The sequence below is a fragment of the Pelmatolapia mariae genome, linkage group LG20 (genome assembly GCF_036321145.2).
Source record: "Pelmatolapia mariae isolate MD_Pm_ZW linkage group LG20, Pm_UMD_F_2, whole genome shotgun sequence".
Lineage (NCBI taxonomy): Eukaryota > Metazoa > Chordata > Actinopteri > Cichliformes > Cichlidae > Pelmatolapia > Pelmatolapia mariae.
In genome coordinates this window covers 14,579,903-14,604,306 of record NC_086244.1, presented here as the reverse complement: position 1 = coordinate 14,604,306, position 24,404 = coordinate 14,579,903, and the positions used below count along the sequence as shown (strand labels likewise).

Sequence of the window (24,404 nt, the reverse complement as noted above, 5' to 3'; positions counted from 1 at the left end):
TATGAGGTTTAATTGGTTCCCAACTTAAACCCAATCAAATTTTAAAAGCATCTAGCCAACTAAACTGAAGGAAAAAAACATCCTAAAGACACACCGTGAACATCCACAACTCCACAACTGACAAAGTAGAAACTTCAGTGCTGGATTAGAGGTGAGTAGAGATGGGATTGATTTTCACCTGCCAAGCTTGACACCTTAAGGAGCTTGGCGCTGACTTCCACACACACTCGGCGAGCCCGGCCCTGTGCCACGCTGTGCCTGCAGCGCTGGACCTTGGTGGGCATCAAACCTGCACTAAGTAGAGCTGCTCTTCCGTCCCACTGCTCCCGTGCTCTGATTGGCTGCCTCTGGGGGAGGGGAGGGGGGCATCCGCCCGGTGACACAGCCTGCGCTCTCGCCGATAGGCTGTGGAGCGTGATGCTTCTTAGCTGGACCTGCACACAGCAGTCGGCTCACCTGTGTGGACACACACACACGCACCAGAAACCATAAATCCATGTCATGAGATGAAAACAACTCCAGATTTAATTGATTTCCTGGAGCCAAACTTCACGACTGGAGACCCCGAAAAGCTATTAATTATAACAGCTTTTTTAAACAATCATCAGCATTACATGTAAATTTGAATATGAACACACTGAAACTACTCCTTACTTAAGATTTATTCTAGTTTCAGCCATGCTTATATGGAAAATGAGTTAATTAACAACCCTGTGTGGCTAACATTTGTTATTTCTATTTTTTACTCTTTTTCCAAAAACGGCACTGATCAATTTTTAAGCCAATATGCATTTTTATTTATTTATTTATTTATTTAGCAGAAACCTCCAGAGTTAAAAAATCAAGTATTATGTTCTCTATTAGCAAAATGTCCCATGAAGTTAGGTGTTGCGGACAGAGGAAGTGGTCTGCTAGGCCTTAAAGGTCTTAAAGTTTCTATTTTGACTTGAAAGTGGTGAAGGAACAATGTTCAAGATCAGATATAGTTGATACTAGTAGATTGTAATTAAATGGTGGAAGGGTGTGTGTGCACATTCTCTTATATTGGGTCATCTTATGGTCATAATTAGCCTGGTTATATATGCACTGTAGCACAGTTTAGGACGTTTTTATGCTTTCTCTTCTTTCTCATAGGTTTTTGTTACTCCTACCTCTTCCTCCTCCTCCTTTTTACTACTCTTGTTCAGTTTGTTGTTTTTCCCCCCCTCTTCCTCCCTCACTCTGTTATGAAATTGAAAGATGGATCGGTGTTGTTGGCGTACAGCGCAGTGTGTGATGAATGAGAGCTGTCCACCTAGAGAGTGGGAGGGTACAGTAGCCTGTAGTATAGATTGATGTTTTCATATGGTGGGGGGGGAATCGAGCTTAAGGATGGACTGATGGACCGATGATGACGGTGGGAAGGGGGAGGAATTATCCTGCTGTTGGGCAGGATAGGAGAAACAAACTGAACATCAGTGTGTTCAGTCTCTGGACAATAAAAAGCTCACAGTAAATGTCAAAATGCTCCGAGTCCCCTCTGAGGCCCACTCAAGTCTGATCCGTGGCATTTTCAAACATTCATGAGAGCTGATTGGAAATTGAGTTTTACTTTGTGTTGTAGGACATTTAACAGGGAGACGCAGGTAACGGAAGGTAGAAATGTCTCTGCTGCTGTGAGTGGGATACAAGAAATACAACCGTTTCTTCATCAACACTTGAGAAACAAACAGAAGGGGAGAAAATGTTGAAAAATTTCAAGCTCAAAGTTGTACATTTATGGGGGGAAAAAAATTACATTAACAGCAAATAACTTGTGAAAAGTGATGTAGCCACATAGAGAATCAGGAAAGATCTCATCATTTGGTCGTTCGTTTGTTAAAATCCTTTCAGACGTTGGCAATAATACACAGAAAAAATGGCGTAATGCATGCCTGTCATATCCTGATGATCTGGATCTGCAGGCCAGTTATTACCAGGTATAGAAGGGGTGAGACTGACTACAGGGTTATGCAATGTAATGATGGACAAACACTCCTGCTAGGTGCCAGTTAGAGGTGAACGGTTACACAGGTTTTCTTACACTTCTCATGTAGGTGCACAGCGTCTCTACATGAGATAAAACCTTCATTCTTTCTCTTTTTGTCTTGTTTTTTCTCTCCGTCTCTCTCAAGCACTCTGCAGCCAGTCTGATCCAGCTCTCATCCACTAACCAAGTCCCCAGCATTGATTTACCTTCACCTCGCATTTAAGCTCAAACAGAGGAAGAGAGGGAGAAGGGGCAGTTAGCAGATGGAGAAAAGAAAGCACAAAGCCTGTTAGCGCTCGTTTCGGCCTGGTAAATTTTAGACGTCACCAATCTGTCACTATATCACACACTCTACTTCTCCCCCTCCGTCTTCCTTACTTCCTTCCTTCTTCCCTCCTTCCTCCTCTTCCTCTAATCATTCTCTGTGTGTTAATGTGACATGTTTACTGCCCTAACTAACAGCTCATTACGGCCGACTGATGCTTTGTCAATAGCAATCGGTTCATTTGGGAGCCCGGTGCTGCCTTTAAACAAAGATGTCCGCTGTGAGAAATGAGCCCTGAGTCAAAGTCTTCCCCTCGCTGGGAATGGGGGGAGGGGCTGTAAATTTGAATCTCGATCCGGCCAATTACAGCGCTGACTGTTAACGGCCGTCTTTAATTGTCTTGCGAGGAAATAAAAGTAAAATAATGAGGCTTCGAAGAGCAAATATGGCTCTGTGGTCAGAGTGGGCTCCCTTAGGGTTTGTTATGCTCACACCCCACCCACATTTGCTGCTCACACTAATGAACTTTGACCTCATGACCTCTAAAGCCTATTTTGCATTAGGTGGAGAGAATCGGTCCCCTGGCTCAATGCTCTGATGGATTCACACTAAGAAAACCACTAAAGTTATAACATTTAGCCTGTTTGAGGACGATTAATGCTCATCTTTGGAAGTGTCCCTAAATCTCACAGAAACATTTTAAGGGGTACACTATTGCCTTTCTAACTGTCATTAAAGATTATTTTCTATTTTCACTGATTTTGATTGAAATAAAACTGTCAAAATGTGTGTGGTTTTTTTTTTTTTTTTTTTTTTTTTTTTTTTTAAAAAGCCAGAAACTCAAGTGTAATTGATTTCTGTGCGTCTGTTATTTGTAACGATCGCTAAGTGGAGGTCAGAGGTCACGGAGCCCCATATTTCTGCTGATATTTATAGTCCGCAGTTTGTAAGCTTATTGATGCTTTTTATAAAAACATTGATAGATTTGAGTTCATGTCTGTGTTTGCTTACCTGCTGGGGGTCGAAAGTGCACAAACCTACCTGATCTGCATGCTTCATTGTTTTCACCAAGCGGCAATAAAGGAGATGCTGCAGTTCCTTTGGTGACCACTTGAGGCTCCAAAAGTTAGGTTATCCCCATAGGCTCCAATGTTAAATTGACCACCTTTACAGCAGAAGTAAACATATTTACAGCCTCATACAACAAATTGTTTTGTGTCCCCCATCATAACAATTACACAGATGGGTGAATCTTTTTTAAAAGGCAACTTTTCTTATTTTCTTGAAGTGCTAAGTTTGTATTATTGCTGGCATGTGCTCCCCAGGTAAATTGACTTCATTTTAATTAGTTAAAGTTATTAAACTAGACCTTTCATATTGTGTTTAGGGTGTTGGTGAATTGTATTGAAAGATTGAAATAGTTACCATGTCACCTATTGGTCTTTAGACTTGAAGGTTCAAAGCTAGCAGTTTCTCTCTTGTTTGGTTTTTTTTCCCGTAATTTTAATCCAATGCGACAACATTTGGACTTAAAAAGCAAGTCCTAAATTAACAGCTACCACCAACAACATTATCACAGTGGAGTGTTCCAGTTCAAAGTATAAAATTGAACTTTCCTTTCCAGTAAACAGTAAAGCTGACCTTTGCGAGTCTGCCCATGAATTATTCCATGTATCATTTAGGTTTTTTATGATTCATATGATATTCTGGTGTGTTATTACTTTCATCTCACTCCCTCGTTCAAAGACTGTCACTTCTGGCTCCAAAAAAACCAATGTGGTTGTGAAGCTAAAATTGGAGCCTTGAAAGTGCAGAGCTCACAAGCCAATATAAACCCTATTGTCTTAACTATACCAGCTAACAACATTAGCCAATGCTGTCACTGTCTGTAGATAGCTGCTATTCTTACACAGTTAACCTCTTGCCATATCTTTCATAGACCCATCCATAGGTTTTTGTGTGTGTAGATGTAAACCAATAAGGAAGGGGGTTTGCCATTTAAGGCAGGCTGATGATGAAATGCCAGGAGATCCTGGTGATGCAATTAGCCGAGTGCGTCTGGAGACCGGTGGACCTTTAGAGCCACCACAGGATTATAACTAAAGTAAATCATCTGTTTTATATTGTATGTTTCTTCATTTTATGCCTATTTAGCTTTTGCATTTCAAGTGAAAACACACAAAGGGTCGTATTGATTTCTGAGACTGCAGCAGCAGCAGAAGAGAACAGACAAAAGACAGATTTTCAGCTTCACAGTAGATAAAATGAGAACTTAAATGCATGATACTCAAAAAAGAGGATGAAACAAATGAAACTCTTTTTGTTTGGTGTTATCTTTGGACCTCTGCCTGCAAAGATAGGTGGGTAAGACGAGCTAGGAAAGACAGACTGATGTGAGGTGGGGAGGACAGAGGGTGGTGGAAGGAGAGCGTTATTGAGGGGTGGGGTGGAGGATTTTTTCAGGAGTCTTAATGGTCAGTCTGTCCCCACTGAGACTGGCTCAAATGTCAGGTCAGCTATGAAGTGACCTCCATCCCGCTTGCTGTCTTTATCCTCCGGGTGCGTGTCTGTCAGTGTGTGTGTTGGACTATTTTCACCCAAAACCTCACCAAAAATATCAGGACATATTTTGTCTTTATGAGAATGTTTTCCTTTCTTTTCTTTGTTTAAGATTGCGCCTGTGGTGCAGCTTGAGGCTGCTTTTCAGAGCTGATGGGATCATGAAAACTAATATTAATGTCCTCAAACTGACAAAAATTCCAGCATAAGAGGGTGACTGTGTGTATTCTTTAGTATTGTCTGATGCTGAACCCTCACAGGCTGATTTCAAACTCCTGCTGTTTTCTGATAAAACCCTCTGATTTGTTTCTCTCTGCAGGTAAGGCCCTGACCTTCCTGCTGCTGCAGCCCCCCAGCCCCAAGCTGCCTGCACACAGCACCATCCGACGCACCGCCATCGATCTGATTGGTCGAGGCTTCACCGTGTGGGAGCCGTACATGGATGTGTCGGCGGTGCTCATGGGACTGCTGGAGCTGTGCGCCGACGCCGAGAAGCAGCTTGCCAAGTGAGTCACGATGAGCCGCTTAAACAGAAATGAAGTTGCTGCCTTTTTAAAAAATGTTTCATATCAGGCAGAAGATGCTGACAAGATGTAAAGTCAAAACACCATAGTGGTCATTGGTGTTTTCACCGACTGATTCTCCTGTAAGGGCAGACTGGTTGAAATGGACCCTCTCTAACAAATAGTTGCTTTTTTTACACTCAGTGTTTTCACATTCACACCGATTTGACGGTGTTTCACATAATTAGGTAAATTTTTTTAAAAAATCTCCTTTTGCATCTGGAAATTGAACGCTCTGCATTTGTATACTTTCTCTCCAGCGACTGAAAACAGACAATTTGTCTGTACTCACTTCCTGTTTGTTAATTTGTTTGTTAAATTGTATCCGTCCCTCTCAGATTCCAGAGTATATCCTATAGATACAAACATATGCATCCGCTCAAATACAGACACACACACACAAACGAACATTATATAGCCGACACAGTGAGTTATGGAAGCCCGACTCTAATCTGATTTCAAGACATTATGATGATGTAACGATGTCTGCGTTGGCCTGACACGAGAGTCCTCTGTCTCTGTGCACACATTTGTCTTTTTCTTCATTTTATTTAGCATTTTGTGCCCCACTTAAAGTGGCTCTTAAAAATTTCCATCTAGAAAAGCGAGCAGATTGCCCTGCAGTCTCTAGCTCCAGACAAGATTAACCCGTTAGACTTTAATCAGGTGAGAGACAAGATCAGATGTTAACAAAGTACACAATATAAGCACCAGAGTGTGGACTTCTGATTTCCCAGCTTAGATAACACCTTTAAATATTTTTGGAGAACTAAGATGAGCAAACGGTAAAGACACTGACACTCCGACTTGCTGAGTTACAAGACTTTGTAAAACCACAGATGTCAGCAGAGCCGGTTTCACGTACTCGACCATCAACATTACTGGCAGCAGAGTCGAGGTCAGAGGTCGTGGCTGCATTCATGCAATCAAAGTGAGGTTGTGGTTTGAAGCAGCTTCTTACACAAGCGAAGGTCAGGGGTCATGCAGAGAGGCTAATTCAGTGGCTTCTTCTTCATGTATGATACAAAGAGCAGCGCGTGTGGGTCTTCCTCCCTGCTGAAATCTTAACTGGCCAATATGAGTTGATCCTATTAAGTCTGAAACTCGAGCTGGCCCAGTCTGGTTAAATGAGTATAGATATGTCTGCCGCTCTGTGTGTGTGTGTGTGTGTGTGTGTCCGTGTGTGTGTGTGTGTCTCTCCGTCCGTGTGTTCGTTCATTTTTGTTACCTCCCTGGGACCTCTCTCAGTATAAACACTGACCTTAGTCCTCATGGGGACCCAAACCAGGTCCTAATGAGGCGAAACATCGTTTCTGGGGTCCCGGTTAGGGTTTGTGTTGGGCTGTTCACAATAAATTGAAGTCAGTGAAGTATCCTAGCAAGGAAAGCTGCAGAGTGGTGTGTCTGGAAGAGAAATGACACAATTCCATTTTAATGGAATACATTTTCGGTCAAATAGAAAGGGAAGATGCCTATAAGATCCACACAAGAATTAATGCAAAAAATATTCTTATAAGTTACAGTACAGTGAAAAAATGTTGATACAGTAGATAATACGCCAGTAGTGCAAAAAATAGCAGTCAAAAATTTGCTTGACTCCAAGCAATTTAATCCTTCACAGTGCTTCCAATCACACCAGGAACGTCTCAGAAGCATAATTTATAGTTTTTTTTCCCCCCTTCCCCCTTGCACAGTCTTTTATTTTGAAAATCCTGTGTTTGACGTGCATCTCTTTTCACCTCCTCTGTCATTTTATATTTTTAGTAATTTTATATTTCAAGTAATTGCTGACAAGCTTATGCCCTGGTGAAGTGCTTGTCTATCCCTCCCCAATTTAAATATTTACTACTCCTTTTGGAGCATTGGTCAGATTTTAACTGACACACATTGGTCACTTTAGGAGCGCTTTGTGCAAATTGCGACCAAGATCAAGGTCATATTTGACTTTTCTGGGTAATAACCTGGAAATTGTGAGGGATTATGTGCTGAATAAGCTACCACCTCACTGATGTTGTTTTATCTTTTGTTCTTTTAATAACAAATCTTCACGAACCTTTAAAACATATGATGCCACACAAGACAACAATAAAAAATGTATTAAAAAAACAGGCAGACATAATTATTATAATCTTGTCTTTAAAAAAATCTTTTTTTTACAGAACCCCAGGTTTTACACATTTATTCCACCTTAAATCACATGTTTCTGCAAATATAATCACATCACATGGATATGATGTCCAATCAAAATGCATAATTTAATAACACAGATGATGGGTAAGTAATCCCTCTAACATGTATATGGATGTGCATAATATGCCAGTAAATAAATTCAGATTAATAAAAGGGAAATGTTAAATAAATTAATAAGAAATGGAAAATAAAGTTAAGGGTAACAGTCAGAAAAAATACTAAACTGGAAACTTAAAATAAATTTAAATAAAGGATTTTTGAACATTCAGTTTGAGAAAGATTATCTCAAGTCTCCTTATAGCAACAGCTGTCCCTATAATCCTTTGATAACCTTTTCAACATAGATAATATAGACAAAGTTTTGCCTATCAACCTCTGGAATCACATTTGAGACTAAACTAAGGTATAGCAAAAATAAGCAGTAGCACTAATGGGAGCTTCAATTAAACTATTATCATGTGGTGTGTGTTCAGGAGTCACATTATAGGAGAAGTGTTGCAGTATCAAATGTTCTTTTTTAGATACTTTAGAGTCCTCAGCGACTTAGTGGTGAGCTTAAGTAAATACTAAAACTTAAAATACACACACACACACACACACACACACACACACACACACACACACACACACACACACACACACAACCCGTTCAGCTATCTTAGTGAGGACCTTCATTGACATAATGCTTTCCCTAGCCCTTTACCCTAACCATTAAAAATTAATGCCTAACCCTAAACATAACCATAACCTAATTGTAACCCTGACACTAAAACCACATTTTGAGCCTCAAAAATGCCTTTAAATGCCTTCAAATTTGTGAGGACCGGGTTGTGTGTCCTCACAAGTGACTGTTGGTTCTCACAAGTATAGCAGAATGCAGATTTTGGTCCTCACAAAGATAGCTAGACAGGAACACACACACACACGCGCAGAGTTCATGACCATGCATAATTAATAATGTGAAGTCTGCAGGTGTGTGGTGTTGCCTCCTGGTGTTGTTCAAGTAAACAGCACGAGGGCTGATCAATGAGACGCACAGTAATCACATCAGTACATTATAATACATACGGAGAGGATGCGCACACACACACACACACACACACACGCACACACACACACACACACACACACACAGTCAGTATTCCTTCACTTGGGCAATTTTCTTTTCTGTGGACAGAGAAACAAGGAGTTGAATGCATTACTGGGTAAAAGAGAGCACACACGCTCACTCTTTTTCTTTCTCCGCTCTCTCTCTGAGGATGTATTTCCATGCAGCTGACTTGCAGTGAGGCTTTTTGTCCCTGATGCACCCAACCAGTTGTCAATACACTCCTCGCAGAGCTGTGTGTGTATGTGGGATAATCCCTTTTCAATAGGTAGAGATTTGAAAAAGCTCCCGGTGTGGAAGACTTGCACTTTATATTTTCAGACACACAAGCCCAAAAAAAAAAAGAAAAGAAAAGAAAGGGAAAGAAACTGCTTCAGCAGTCTCCACACAGTTTTCAAGGAATCCATTCTAAGAGGTAAAAGCTGCTTTCAGCAGACGCACACCTTTATATGCTCTGCCTGTCTGCTTACTGTCTGAATAAACACCTGAGTTACTTTTATGTGAAGGTCATCGGTGCGTCCTGACCCTACCAGGGTTATTATAGTTACTACTAACTAAAGCTAAGTGTGAAGACATATTTTACTTAACTTAAATAAAAAGTGTATTAATAATAATAATAATGATAACTAGACTATAAAAAAAATAACTGATAAAAATACACAGAAAATATTCAGGGTCGTTCCATGAAAAATCAATCTGCGCCGTCCACCTGACCCATATAGAATCGGCATTTTTTTTTCTCTCGTTTATTTATGTATTTATTCTGTGTGTTTACCTCTGTGCATCTAACCAGAAAGTTCCACTGTGGTCGAATCTATTTCACAAGGGAGACCTGGCCAAGGTAGCAGCCACACAAACTCATAATATATTAAAAATACAACACAAAGTACAAGATATACAACATGGTATAAAACACTAGTGCCATCTCCAGGAAACGCTAACACATTCCTTATTCCGTATAATTTCATATCCAAAGTCTGTGGTGAAGCTACTAGAGTAGCTTTGCATGATTAATGGGTCGTAATAATCCATATTCCCTTTAGACTCACTGGCCACCACTTCATTAGGCACACCTTCCCAGTACCAGGTTGGACCCTGCTGCTTTAATTCTTTGTGACAATCATTTAGCAAGGTGCTGGAAACATTCCTCACAGACTTTGCTAAATGTTGACAGTATCACATTGAACTCATTGTCATGTTCAATAAACCCGAATATTTCAGCTTTGTGTCACTGCGCTGAAAGCAGAAGATGGATACAGTGTGGTTATAAAGGGGTGGACAGGATGAGTGACAATGCACAGGCAGAATAAAGCAGGATGGATCAATGCTTTCTTGTAGTTTACACCAAAGCCTGACCATCCAAATGTTGCGGCAGAAACTGGAACTTGTCAGGCCAGTCAACGTTTTTCTAATTTTCTTTTGTCCTGTGTTGGGGAACCTATGCAAACTGTAGCCTCAGTTTCCTCTTCTTAACTGGCATGAGGGGCACTCGGTGTGGTCTTCTGCTGTTGTCTTCTTCTTTAAGGTTCAATGTTTTCTGCATATCTTTTTTCTAATGGGTGGTTATTTGAGTTATTGTTGCTTTACTTCAGCTCGAAGCAGTCCCGTCATTCTCCTCTGACCTCTGATATCAACAAGACATTTTCACCCAGAGAACTAACGCTAACTGGACATTTGACCTTTTTCGGACCATTTTCTGTAAACTGTAAACTGTAAACATGGGTATGTGGGGAAAATCCCAGCAGATCAACAGTTTCTGAAACACTTAGATCAGCCCATCTTGCACCAACACCCATGCTACGTTCAGAGTCATTTAAATCACTTTTCTTTCTCACTGTGATGCTCAGTTGGAACTTCAGCAGGTTGAACATGTCAGCATGCCTGAATGCATTGAGTTGCCATGTGACTGGCTGATTAGGCATTTGCATTAATGAACAGTTTAAAATAAACTGACCGGTGAGTGTATACTGGGTCTTTCTCCAGCACCTCTAGCTTTAGTCTATGCTTATGCTGCATTCACACCAAAGACAAAAAAGAATTTGAGCTTACATGAATAAAGTCTTGTTGGAAACCCACAAATATTCAGCTAACAGCCAGCATGACAAAGAGGAGCCTGATAGCTCCAGATTATATCAGATTACAGTAACATAGTTTTTAGAGCTTACTATGAAGTCCTACAATTCAGCTTACTTTTCTCGAAGTCCTCTCATTCCACCCCATTTTTGCTTTAAGGCAGAATATGGTGAGAATATGTAGGCTTGGCAATCAGGGGCCAGATTGAAAGCATTACACATCCAAGGTTGATAGTAAGAAAGTTCCAGACAACCTTTTAAAGAAAAATCTTTGGCAGAGTACAGCTGGTAACTACTCTCTGAGTGAGAGAGAGAGAGAGAGAGAGAGAGAGAGAGAGAGAGAGAGAGAGAGAGAGAGAGAGAGAGAGAGAGAGATTTATCCAGGTGGTCAGTCATAGCTAGCCTACAAAATCATAAAGAATTCAGTGGTAACCAATTAATGTAATGAAACAAAGAGAAGCATGTCTGACTGAAAATCGAGTAGGTTGTGTGCATACAATCACAGGCTGAAAGGTAGCTTCTACAAGTAGTTTTTATTCCTTAAGTCAAAGCCACTTTCGCGAGATTTCTACCATGATCAGCAATATGTACATTAAAGAGAAAAGCTTGGCATCTTTCCATACCCCCAAATAGTTTTATGCTAAAATTGTGTGGGATTGTTACAAACAAGATTTGACTGCAAGCTTTCTCCATGGCAGATTTCTGCAGTATCTATTCTTGTGGCCCATGCATTATTGTATGGGTATCCTGATTAAAGCTTTTTCCACAGTGATTGTTGGACATTGTTGGATCTTTAAATTCTGTTCTCATTTGCACTATCTATAAGATCACTCTGAATTTAAGCCCGCTTTCATACTACATATCTACAGAGATATCACATTTATATAGAAAGTTTTCTAAAACTTTGAGGGTGTTTGAATCTCCTCCCTGTCTCCATCCAGTCAGAGACCACCACAGGGATAAATGCATGTTTTCAATGTGTTTGTCTTGCAGGGATAAATACATCTTTTTACACTGTATTTTGTCTGTCTACAAGTTTTGAACGATTGCGTTTGTCATGCAGGGGTAAATGAATGCTTTGGCAATCTGTGTGTCACGCAGGGATAAGTACGTGTTGTTGTCACCATGGATGTCCACTCATGAACCCTAAAGGAAAAACAAAAATCAGGAAACTGCAGGTCACCATTACTGATCAGTTTTGATCTGTGGGTGTGTTTGTGTTTGTGTAAATTCCACCCAGACCTGAGATAAGGCTGTCAGAATCTCAGGAATATCATGAATATTATTCCAAAATGTCAAAAAAAATAAAAAATAAAAAAATAAAATTAACTACTGAGAAAGCCAGTGTCTGCTGTAAAGATTGCATTAAAAGGTTGCCCTACTCTCCACCTCTCCACCATGCTCTCTGCAGTCTGTGGGTACATTTGCAGTCAGTAAACCATGCCTTTAAGCAGCTGAGAAAACCAGTTAGTCAGTCCATTTAGACCAACACAGTGATGCGTGACCAGCCCATGTCAGAGTTTATGTGAACGGGTCAGCACACGCCAGCTAACCCTCCACAGATTGTACACCGCCAAGCTTTTAAGCATCCATCTCTTATTTTTTTGGGGTCTAAAAATCTTTAAATCTAAAAAAACTGTTACCTTTAGATTAAGCTGTTTAAAAAAAAAAAAAAGGTTTAATAAATTGAACTTTAGTTCTTTCCATTTAATTGAATTGTTTGCTGCTATTTATTCATTTTATCAATACTTTTTTTGTTCTTGATGTTTATGAAAAGCTATGAATGATGACCAAAACATAACTCAAAACACTCCTTGGAGGACAGAAGAGACAGAGTGTGGACATGGCAAATGTACTGGTTCTTATATAGGGCTTTTCTGCTCTGCCTTCTCTACCTTTATACAACATGCCTGATTCAACCGTTCACACACCCATTCTTACGAGCACTTTTTTCTATGTTTTGTCTACGTAAATGCTTTCTAACATTCTGTCTAACAGCTTGGAGTTAGTATCTTGCCCAAGGATATTTAGCATGCAGACTGGAGCTGCCAGCAGATTAGTAGATGACCTGCTCTACATCCTGAGCTGATCAACATATTCACACAAATTCCCTCCAGCATACTTACTCAGTTATTACGGTAAACAAAGTAAACAAATCACCACCCCGGGATTATTTAGTGTCTTGAATCTGCATTCGTTTTAACTGTTGCCAAGGGTGACACAAAAAGACTTCTGGTCTGGTACAAATCTGTTAAAATTACACTCTGCCCAAACCTCTGTAAAATGTTTCCTACCTAATTTATGGGCTCAGTCGCTCATTTTAGGTGATATTAAATAAAAATATGAAATTCATTTTGTAACTGTCACTATACAGGATATGCTTAGCCAATCAGCTTGAAGCTCGCGCATCACTCCTCAAACCTGGTTTAAAAACAGCAAGATGGCAAGAATGAAAACACTGGTGGCTACATCCATCTTTTGTACTGTCTATAGTGAGTCCTGTGGTCGGACCAAATGACTCTGAGAACTTCAACATGTTCAACCTTACTTGTTAAGAACTGCAGAACTTTTAGAATAAATGCAAGGAGGGTTGCTCCTGAAAATTTAATGGAATAAATTTGAATATAGCTGGGTGGGTGTTAATAAATCTGGACAGTTCAAAGTTAAACTCCAGTCACCCAACCCCAGTAAAAAGTAGGGTCATCAGTCTATATAGAAAAGGTCAAATGTGCGTTAACTAGAGGCACATCTTACAATTCAGAAACGATCCAGTAAATCAGTCTGTAAACCGTCCAGTTACCCCATCTGCAACTCAGTGAGAAAGCCAATCGGTAAGCCAGTGAGTCCCTGGAAGTCACTCAGCCATATACACACAGCGCTGGCTTCTTGCAGCGTGGATTCTGGTCATGTGACTGGAGTTATTCACTCCTCCCTCGCACACAAAAATCAATACTTCCAGTCCTCGCTCTGTGTGTGTGACTTGGTATCGACTGGATAATGTCAGCGTGATATTGGCTGTGAATGCAGTCATGTTGCCAGCTTCTCTCTCTCTCTCACACACACACACACACACACACACACACACACACACACACACACACACACACACACACACACACACACACACACACACACACACACACACACACACACACACACAGTAAGCCCTGAGTGTGTGTTTCATGTCAGCACTGAAAGTTCATCACAGTCAAATTGTTTCTATCTGGACTCATTAATCCATTTCAGTACAACCACTTTAATGCTGAATTTTTGTTTTTATTTCATGGACAGTTGCTGGCTGCTAGTTTGGATGATGAAACACTCTTAAAATAGACCCATTTTAATATTTAATTTTATTTATTAATATTTTCTTGGCTTTAGTTTTGTTTCATGACTCTGTGTCTCTCTCTGTCTCCTGTGACTCTAATGGTAACCCAGATTATTTCATTACATGTGCTAAACGCTGGTTATTAACCTCAGCCGGTCTCGGCACAATTGGCCCTTTGCACTCCTGCTGCCTTATATCAAGACTGTGACTGTTTCCAATTACAGCCACCTCTCTGAATGAAATTAAACATTTCAATATTGCTGATATATTGCCGATATATTACCGGTATTAATTACGAGATCTGCGGCTGTGATGTGTAATCAGAGGAGATGAATTGTGCAACTCGCCCAGCCGTCCACCCATCACTCCCTCCCTCCCTCCCTCTCTCTCTCTCTCTCTCTCTCTCTCTCTCTCTCTCTCTCTCTCTCTCTCTCTCTCTCTCTCTCTCTCTCTCTCTCTCTCTCTCTCTCTCTCTCCTCCATTTGTTAACAAGGTGGCCTCACTCGCCCTCGTAGTCTTTTTTTCTCTTACAATCATACACATACACTCTCTGAGGGGTGTCTGTGTGTGTGTATGTATGTGTGTCTAATTCCTGTTGCATTGTGGGAGTCCATTATGCTGTCGCCTGGTGAATGGCTCCCATTGACTTGGCCTTGACATTATAAGCTGCTGGCTAATCTCTTCACTCCATATATTTGTAAAACTCAATCTCGCCGTTGCTTTTCTCAGATTTGTCTTGTTTTCTTCCTCTCGCCTAAAGTGGCTGATTGAAATGTCTAAGTCCCCCTTTAGATTTGTAAAATCTCTAAGAGATAAGCCTTTCATGTTTTCTTATTGTCAACAAATCCCAGCAAAAGCACATAAAACAATAATGAGTATGTCCTGGGTTTAAATTTGGTGCTATGGCTTCCAGTGTTTTTAAGGTCTCATAACTTCATAATTACCAAAGATGGAACATTCAATTTTCAGTGCTGGGAAACACACTTTGGCTCTGTTTAAAAACTGAAACCAAATCAATTTTACATTCATTCAAAGTGTCACAATTTACAGGCAAAAAAATTGCCTTCCATAGCCATCTTTCAGCATCACTGTACTGCAATATGTTGTATTATCAACAGCAAAAATCCCCTAATCTATTGTCTATGAAGAATAAGAGGAACATAAGCAAGCATTGGCAACCCAGATTGTTGTTTTCACTTTGGTCGATGGTTTGTTTAAAATGTGTATTCCCAAACAAGTATGCGAGTGATGGCAGTGGCTTGGTGAAATCGGTCCCAAATAAGGCCTTGCACCAAAAACCTCCTTGTGATCGCTTTTGTTAGCAGATTTCTGCAGTTGCCTGTAGTTTGGATGGAAGTTGCCAGCTTGTCTGCAAAAACTTGCCATCTACTCTCCAAGCATAAAACTGTATAGTTATAGTTGCACCTTTTAAAATGTGTTGGCTGCAGTAAGACATTTTGACCAATTTCCCCTTGTGACTGGCAGCAACCTCCTGCAACCACTCACCAACCAATCAGGGAATACAAATTTTTCCCTAGCAACCGAGGGTTGCCGGGGTTTGCTGCAGACCGCTGCAGGGCTTTGAGTTGGAACTTTGCTAGTCAAGACTTGTAATAATTTAAAGCTGTTGAAACTCTGTTGTTACTGTTGTTTTGCATTAGTATTTTTTGCATTAATTCTGTCTCTGTTAGTATTTTGTATTTTTTAAACAGTAATTTCAAACATCTGAATGATACATTTTACTCCCTCACTCTACAGTGTCACCATGGGTTTGCCCCTCAACCCTCCAGCAGATTCGGCCCGTTCAGCCCGTCACGCCCTCTCTCTTATTGCCACCGCCCGGCCGCCTGCCTTCATCACCACCATTGCAAAAGAGGTGTGTTTTCAGACTTCTTTGCCAGCTGCTGAAACCAAAGCCATCTTATTAGGTACTCACCAACTGTTTTCCCTCTCCAGCTCTTATAAATATAAGTGTTATTTCTTTTCAGGTTCATCGGCACAACGCTGCTCAGGCGAACTCTCAGTCACAGCAGAACATTCACACGACCACTCTGGCCAGAGCCAAGACGGAGATCCTGCGAGTGATCGACATCCTGATTGAGAAGATGCCTGGAGACGTCGTGGATCTTCTGGTTGAAGTAATTCGAACTATATTTGAGATCGATGAAAGATAACGTTCTCAAAAATCCCAGCATAGGACACAAGCATAATATAATTCAATTAAGTATTTGACTTTACCAAAATAAAAAAGGAGCTCTTTTTACCCTTAGACAACTATTGTTATTAATGACACCAGTGAAAGCTAGCATCATCTAAGACAGAAAAGACCTGGATGTGCTGAATCAGAAGCTGCTGGCTAGTCAACCCCATGACTCAGGGTTGGATTTATAAACCAAACTAAAGGAGAGTCAGAGAAGATGATCTGTTCAGACCCTGGCAATAAAAAGTGTTTAATACATGGAAACAAGCTACATAGGTTAGCTTCAACTACAATAAAAACTGTTCTCCTGATCCTTAGGTGATGGATATCATCATGTACTGTATTGAAGGTTCTCTGGTGAAGAAGAAAGGACTGCAGGAATGTTTCCCTGCTATTTGCAAGTAAGTTTGTCATCAGGTTCAACCCCAAGTAATATCTTCAAACTGGGAGGGGCTGGGAAAGGCGAGCTGGGCCCTGACTGCTGTGTCTGTTTCGGACATCAGCCTCAGTGCTGGTGGATTAACCAGATCAGTCTATATACAAGAATATATTCATACATTAAGGTGTGTCAGCCTCAGTGTGCTATTAGTGTTTCCATTTGTTTGTTTACATAAAAATTAACCTTGAGGCGGGGGTGGGGGTGAGCCCCCAGAATTGGACAAGAGGAAGAAAATGGATGAATGAAATCTTCCTTCAACGCTAAACATCTTCCCTTATACAGTGTTAAATGTTCATGTGTGTTTGCCGTCCACCTTTTTAGGTTCTACATGGTTGGTTACTGCGACCGCAGTCACCGCATCGCTGTCGGAGCTCGCCAAGGTTCAGTGGCCCTCTACGATGTCCGTACAGGGAAATGTCAGGTACATCGAAAAACCTAAACTGATCAGCTCAGCAGCTGTTTGATTACACCAGATGAAGTTGGTTTTTACTCTGGACCCCAGCTTTACCCATCCTTTCTTCCACCGCCTCCTTCACACAGATCATCTTCTTTTTCATTCATTTTCTCACTCACATCCATCCATTCATCCCACTTTGTATTAATCCACCCCTGCATGTAGCCCTCACGGCCTACGTTAAGGCGTTCAACAGATTTCCGAAGCCAGTTTTATAATTATGACTGCACGCGGAAAACCAGCCCTCTCCACAGATAGGTCTTTAGTACAGAGTGCAGGAGGCAAAGAGAGATTTCATCAGTGATTAGAAAACCAAATAGTTAATGTCTTGTATACAAAGTCCTTGGCGAGAAGGTAACCAAAACTCAGATATATTAACTAAACTCTAAGACATCTCAAAACTTCAGCACCATCATGTTTTCATCCTTTTATAATTAGAAAACACATGTGAGCAGGTAAACTGAGTGTTCAGTTTTTGTCTTTGGCTTTTGCACACACTGATGTCATTATTTGAAATTTTGGCCATGTTTAATCCATCTGAAACAGCAGATATGACAGAAAATTAAGCATAATAGATGCCTTTAATCTCTGTTTGCTCATTATGTTGGAAATTTTCCATCTGTTTGCAAACAGGATGCTTTAGCTCAAACTGGAGGAAATGAGGAGGAGTAGAAACAGTAGGTTTAAATGAGAGAGGAGGAGAAAAGGAGGAGAAGAGTTTTATTTTTTCACCCCTCAGTAATTGATTAATGATGAAGCAATGACTCTCTTAATCATGTTTGTGTCTCAGCCTGCGCACGCGTGTGTGTGAGCTGCTGGTCTCCATGTTTGTGTGTATTTCTTGTATGAGCGGGTGTGTGTTTGTGGGGGGTGTGTGTTGATAATTTGCTGTGTATTGATTTGCAGTAACCTGAGCAGTCTACTCTGGTGGAGGGGGTCATTTATATCTGATAACAGCACGGGCCTTTTCACCCAACATCTCGTTTGATTGTGAGCGAGTTTGTGTGTGTGTGTGTGTGTGTGTGTGTGTGTGTGTGTGTGTACGTGTGTGTGTGTGTGTGAGACAGGAGACACTTGGTGTGTGTTATTTGCAGTAATTAACTTTTAATAGATAATGGCTTTGTGGGAAGTGTGTGTCTCTCTGCTGGAACCATTACAGGTGTTTTATTTCAGGTGCAACATAAAGCTATTATCTTTATTAACACACTTACAGAAACCTCTATCAAGTGATGGGTAATTAATTCAGCCAGAAAAGAAGAATGTTTAAAGCTCACTATTTCTTAAATGGTCTTCCCAGGGCTGTAATTAAAACCTGTACAGCAAGGCTTCCACCTGCAGCAATGTTCCAGGCACCTAATATTAGTCGATTAAAAAGTAGAGGAGTCTAAAAGTGAGCAAACACTCAGAAAACGGTTAAAATTAAGCACAGGCTAATGGATGAGGTTAAACATTGGCCAGACAAATACTTTGCCTGTATTTAGGAGTCTTTTAAAAACCGGAGATAGCATTTATAAATAACCACCTCTTGATTGTAACCAGTGGTTTGCACTTTGTAAATAAAGAGGGTTTACAACATACTTGAGAACCTCCCATGATTCAGTAGCTTGGGAAGCCACCTTCTCTGTATGACTTCAGTCTCTCACATCATGGGGAAGGATTTTGACCAACTTACCTTTACAACGTTGCTTCAGTTCATTTAGGTTTGCAGGCATTGGTTTATGCACAGTCCTAGGTAGAATATTTTGGTTTGTGAGGGAGTTCATGGATGACTCAATGACTGTAAGGTTACCCAGGTCCTGTAGCTGCAAAGCAAGCCCAAATCAGCACCCCTCCACCACCATGGATGGCTGTAGCTCAGGCGGTAGAGCAGGTCATCTACTGATCGGAAGGTTGGTGGTTCAATTCCTGGCTTCCACTAGTCTGCATGCTAAATATCCTTGGGCAAGATACTAACCCCAAATGTGTACTAACCCAATGTGTGTGTTAGTTAGAAAGCACTAAGAAAATGTTCTTGTGCAAATGGGTGTGAATTACACAAGTTGTGTAAAGCGCTTTGAGTGCTCAGAAGAGTAGAAAAGCACTATATAAGAACCAGTCCATTTACCATTGACCACCACCACCTGATACATTGTTCGGTTTTCTCCAAACGTGGTGGTGCTGCACATTATGCTTGAACATCACCACTTTGGTTTCGTCTGTCTAAGGGACATTGTTCCAGAAGTCTTGTGGTTTGTTCAGATGCAAGTACAACAACAATGATTTTTTTGGGAAAAAAATCATTTAATTTGCAATGCAGCGTGTCACTTATATCACCGAGCAGACAAAACCTCTTTCACTTCCGAGGAAAAATATTTTTTGTTGCAACTCTTTGACTGCAGAATAATACAAAACCAAAGTTTTCTGAACTACACTGTAGATTGTTTCACCAGACTCAGACTCAGTCTGGTGAAAGTCATGCACTCATAATAGTCAGCTTGCCATCCATCCATTCTCTTCCTCTTATCCTTATCAGGGTTGCAGGGGGGCTGTTCCAAGTTACACAAGTAAATTGCTGTGTACTCAAAAGGGGAATTCAGAAACTGTGTGTTGCATCACCTCCAAGAATGTCAGCTGTCAGTTTGTATTCATGACAGCTTAAAATAATCATCACAATAGAGGCCAGCTTTGTCCTCCATGGGGATAAAAATTTAACGCAGCAACAGAAAGTTGTCAGACCTCTTTAGAGACTTCTGAATAAACGGCATCTCCTTGGAAAAATGGGAACATCTCGATTTCCAAGAATTTCGGAGGAGCTAAATTGTTTGATTTGTTTTAGTGTATCTAAAACAAAGTGAGAAGGAGGAGAGAAAGGAGAGAAAGGAGAGACGACATCTCTGAAATGGTGGAGGAGGCGAGAAATGGGGACCAGAAGAAAAGCAAAGACGGAGAGTAGAAGGAGATGAGAGGCAGTTTTTGTTCATAATCCATCTTTGCATGTGTGTGTGTGCGAGCGGGTGTGTGTGTGTCCAACCGTAGCTAGCTAGTCCCCGCATGACCATCTGCCACGGCTTTGATCAGCCTCCGTGAACAGCCCTTTGTCAGCAGCGTGTGTGTGTGTGTGTGTCTCCAGCTGCTTGCTTCTTTAACAGACTCTACTCAGTCTACTAATTGAACACAAAGAAACAATCTGAGTGATTTCGTACCTCTTTCTGCATCTGTTTCTCTCTAACAGCTGAAACCTGCAGCTGAAGGTGGCAGTGTAGCCAAAATTAACCTGAAGAATCGTCTCCCGCAATGCATGACATGATGAATTAATGTAAACTGTGTCCCTGTTCTGGTGGTAATTGGGCTACTGTGATACCTACACCACGTTCAGCTGCTATTTGCTGTTTAAAACACTCTATGAGGAACATGTTTTTAACTGCAGATGTTCCTGGAAACTAAATGCTAAAGTTATAAATGAGGGGAAAAATGAGTCTAAAAGTAAGAAGACTTACTCTGGTCATAAAAATAGTGTCTGTGTATTTAAGTGCTATTTGAAAGTATTAATCTAGTTCTTTGATAACCATATTGCATTTTAAAAGGACGAGGATTTGGGTAGAAGCCTCGGTTAGATGTCAGTTCAATCCCACAGCCAATAAACAGCCGCTCCTCTTATAATTCAAAGTACTGTTTCTACCTTTAAATTGTTACGATGTTCAACTTTAGTTAAAAATTAGAACGATTTTAATTTCTGGTGTCAACTAGCGAGAGCAGTAACAGCTTCTAGTCTACCAGTCGCACATACCCTTGTTTTTCTAGCTGTACTTATTGTTGACAGGAGGAAGTTGGTTTTATTCCCGTAGCTGTCTTGGTCCTGGGTTTTTTTTTTTGTGTTGAGTTTTTTGTCCACTTTTTGTCCACACATAACACCTTCTCACTATTATAATTCCCATTTGATGATAACATACGGGGTACTGCCTGTCCAAAAAAATAAACCAAAAAACCCTCTCCTATTGGCTGACGTAATACTTGTTCAGCAAGGGGGCGGGATTTACAAGCTGTCAGTCTTCGGCAGAGAAGATGGAAGAATAAAATGGGGTGAAGCACCCATGTGATGCACACGCGCACATACACACACACACACACACACACACACACACACACACACACACACACACACACACACACACACACACACACACAGCCGAGCCCCAGGCGTCAGGTGTATTGGAGTACAGAGTGCTGTAAATGGTTTCAGTGTGCTTCACTGCGCTCTGATAGGCTGATTGATTTGGTAGGCAATCCACTGTAAGACACACACACACACAAACCACACACACACACACACACAGATCATAATATATATGGAAGCATCAATGTTTAATCCATGTTATACAGTTTGTTTTCTACATTATTCTTTATTTCACCTTCTCGGTGTGAGGATCTGAGGAAGACAAAATAATATTTAAATGAAGTGACTAAAACTAACAGTCACTAACTGTGAACCAAAACGTGATGATCGCTGCTATGAGCAAGAAGGAAGGATGTCAGGCAGAGGAGCTAGTTTATGCATCCACATTGAGGGAAAACAAAAATACCTCTCCAGTTTCTGACTTTTTGAGGGCATCTGAGCAAAATGGCAGCTGCACATCAAATGAAACTGTCCCCACATAGCAACGTCAGAATCCTCTGTTTATTGTCAGGAACTCAAAAATTGTCTAAAAAAAAAACAAAACAAACAAGAAAAACACCTGAATATAAGTAACTAACTCTCAAGTGTGTATAAACCTAAATTTGTTCTGTTTTCTAAGCACAAGAGCTGGGAGACTGTGTAGTTGACTGATGAAGCCGGTGGAGAAGAGCCCAAAACTTCAGTTCCTCTAATGCCCACCTGAAGCTCCAGACTTTAATTTTGATTTTAACTTTACAGCAGAAATTAACAAAAAACTGCACGAGGAGTAGAATTTGTGTCTAAAGTTGATGAAAACACTGTGTGCTAGACTTTACATCTGCAAATTTGAATCACTGAATTAGATATTTTGGAGCATTTTACTATTCTACTACATTCCCAGGTTGTCTTCTCTTGTTTTCATTGTGTGTTCTCCCATTACCTCACATTATCAGCTAGGGCTGTGTGATATGACCAAAATCTCATATCCCGATATAAGACATTTATCGTCCCGACAACATCACGAAATCACGAAAATTTTACATTTTCTGTACAATCTCAGGCAACTCATCTTGACTTATCTTCACTGGCCATGCTGGTATTCTCTGTGCCTGCATCCACGTGGTGACTATAAGCACCATTTATAGTCACTTCATCTTTTTATTTGAGGTAATTTGTTTGATGCATATTCTGAAATTTGATGTTTGAGAATAATGTATTTTGTTATCATTTCAGTTTATTTTGAAAAACCTTAACAGGATCTTTAGCTTTATTGTAAAAGGTTTATGTGGAAAATAAACAAGCGGACGGTGGAGCCGCACGCTGGGTTTACCATCGTTGTTGCTAACGACAACGCGTAAAAACAGTCGCTTGTCCGTCCATAGTGTGGTTATTTTAAACATAAGAGAAAGAGAGAACTTTAAGAAATTAATATAGCCACTACAGTGACCATCAAAATGATGAAAAAATATTGCCATAAACAGTTTATTTTGCAACACCACGAAACAAATGTGCGTAATATGAAACGATAGATGCTTTCACATCAGCCGATATATATATATATATATATATATATATATATATATATATATATATATATATATGTATGTATGTGTATGTGTATGTATGTATGTGTATGTATGTGTATGTATGTATGTGTATATATATGTATGTATGTATGTGTATATATATGTATGTATGTATGTATGTGTATATATGTGTATACATATGTATATCGAACAGCTCTATTACCAGCAGTTTTAAAATCATGTATCACTTCTATGCTGATGACACTACGTCTCTTTTAAATCTCCCGAATTGGATAAGTAATTTGTTTTAAAATTTCAAATTGATGTCATTTTTATTTATATAGCACCAAATCACAACAGCAGTTGCCTCAAGTCACTTTACATTGTAATGCCATTTTAAAATCTTGGTTCGTTCTTTTATGCCCTCACGGGGTGAGGCCCCCAACCTGCACTATGGAAATAATCCATTCATGTGGTCAGGTTCTCAGACAGGGGCTTTTTTGTGATTCCACTGGAAACTAAAGATGATTGGGTCTTCCAAACCTCAAAACTTCCAAAACTATGGACCATCTTACCACTATCTTTTCACAACCGTGACTCCATGGTTGTCCTGTTCTTTGACCTCATCCTTGTCTGAAATGATTCATTTTAAACCCCCAGTTTAAAATAAATCTGTTCAGACAAGCAATTGCGGTAGTGTCTGTGTTTTGTGTTTGCCTGGGCATTGGCTGTTTTTGTTTATTTACCTTTGTAAAAGCAGGTTGTGACTCTTCTTTGTCTTGAAAAGCACTTTAAAGACATAGTTTACTTATTGGTTTTGGAATAACATGACTGTGGGCATTTTGACTTAGAGCAACTGGATGTAGTTGTCATATTTCCCTCTCAGTGGCTTCAGTATCCTTTAGTTAGGGCTGATGATTGTTTGCAGACAAACTGCATTTACTCTGTTTTTGATCATTTTCCCTTTAAGGTGAGTAGTGACAGGAAATGAGATTTGGGATCTCTCCTAAGAGATAGAAAAATGGAGGGGAAAGGTAGAGATGAAGACAGACACTGAATGGGGGGAGGAGAGGGATGAAGGAAATCAAAATAATTCTGCTTTTTTCCCAGACAACACTGCTGGAATCTAATAGGGTTTGCCCTTTAAAGGAAAAAAAAAAGTAGGGAGAGAACGAATTAAAAAGATGAGATTTTCATTTCATTGTGTTATTATTTTTTTTTTAGCTTTAATCGCCACACACTGGTTATTATTTCAGAGTCTGGGTGCCTGAGGCGACGCGTCTTAATCTCATCTGGAGGTGAGAGTTTGTAATCCCAGTCGCAAGCAAAGGCAGGCGGGTGGGTGGGGGGATGATTTCTTTTATTGCGTTACACACCCTGCATCTGGTGGGACAGTTTATTGTGTTACACGCAGCGGTATATTTTGTCCCCAGAGTTCTGGAGGCGAATGGCAGCATCTGTCGGACCAGAAGCTGCCACCCATCTGATGGAATTATCTCTGCCAAAGCGAACACGTGCTGTCGATGCCGAGTTTTTCTAAAACGCCTCGATGAAATTTCA

The 24,404-nt window shown here is 40.4% G+C and overlaps 1 protein-coding gene across 4 annotated transcripts in view; it reads left to right on the top strand.

The window, feature by feature from the left end:
- The window catches only part of LOC134618317 (WD repeat-containing protein 7), a 101,381-nt gene that overhangs the window by 69,254 nt on the left and 7,723 nt on the right, over positions 1 to 24,404 (top strand). For all 4 annotated transcript variants that reach the window (XM_063463677.1, XM_063463678.1, XM_063463679.1 and 1 more), the window contains 5 exons: positions 5,152 to 5,338; positions 15,852 to 15,969; positions 16,082 to 16,231; positions 16,612 to 16,694; positions 17,054 to 17,153. In XM_063463677.1, coding sequence (XP_063319747.1) covers positions 5,152 to 5,338; positions 15,852 to 15,969; positions 16,082 to 16,231; positions 16,612 to 16,694; positions 17,054 to 17,153 — 638 coding nt within the window. The remainder of the gene's footprint in view (positions 1 to 5,151; positions 5,339 to 15,851; positions 15,970 to 16,081; positions 16,232 to 16,611; positions 16,695 to 17,053; positions 17,154 to 24,404) is intronic.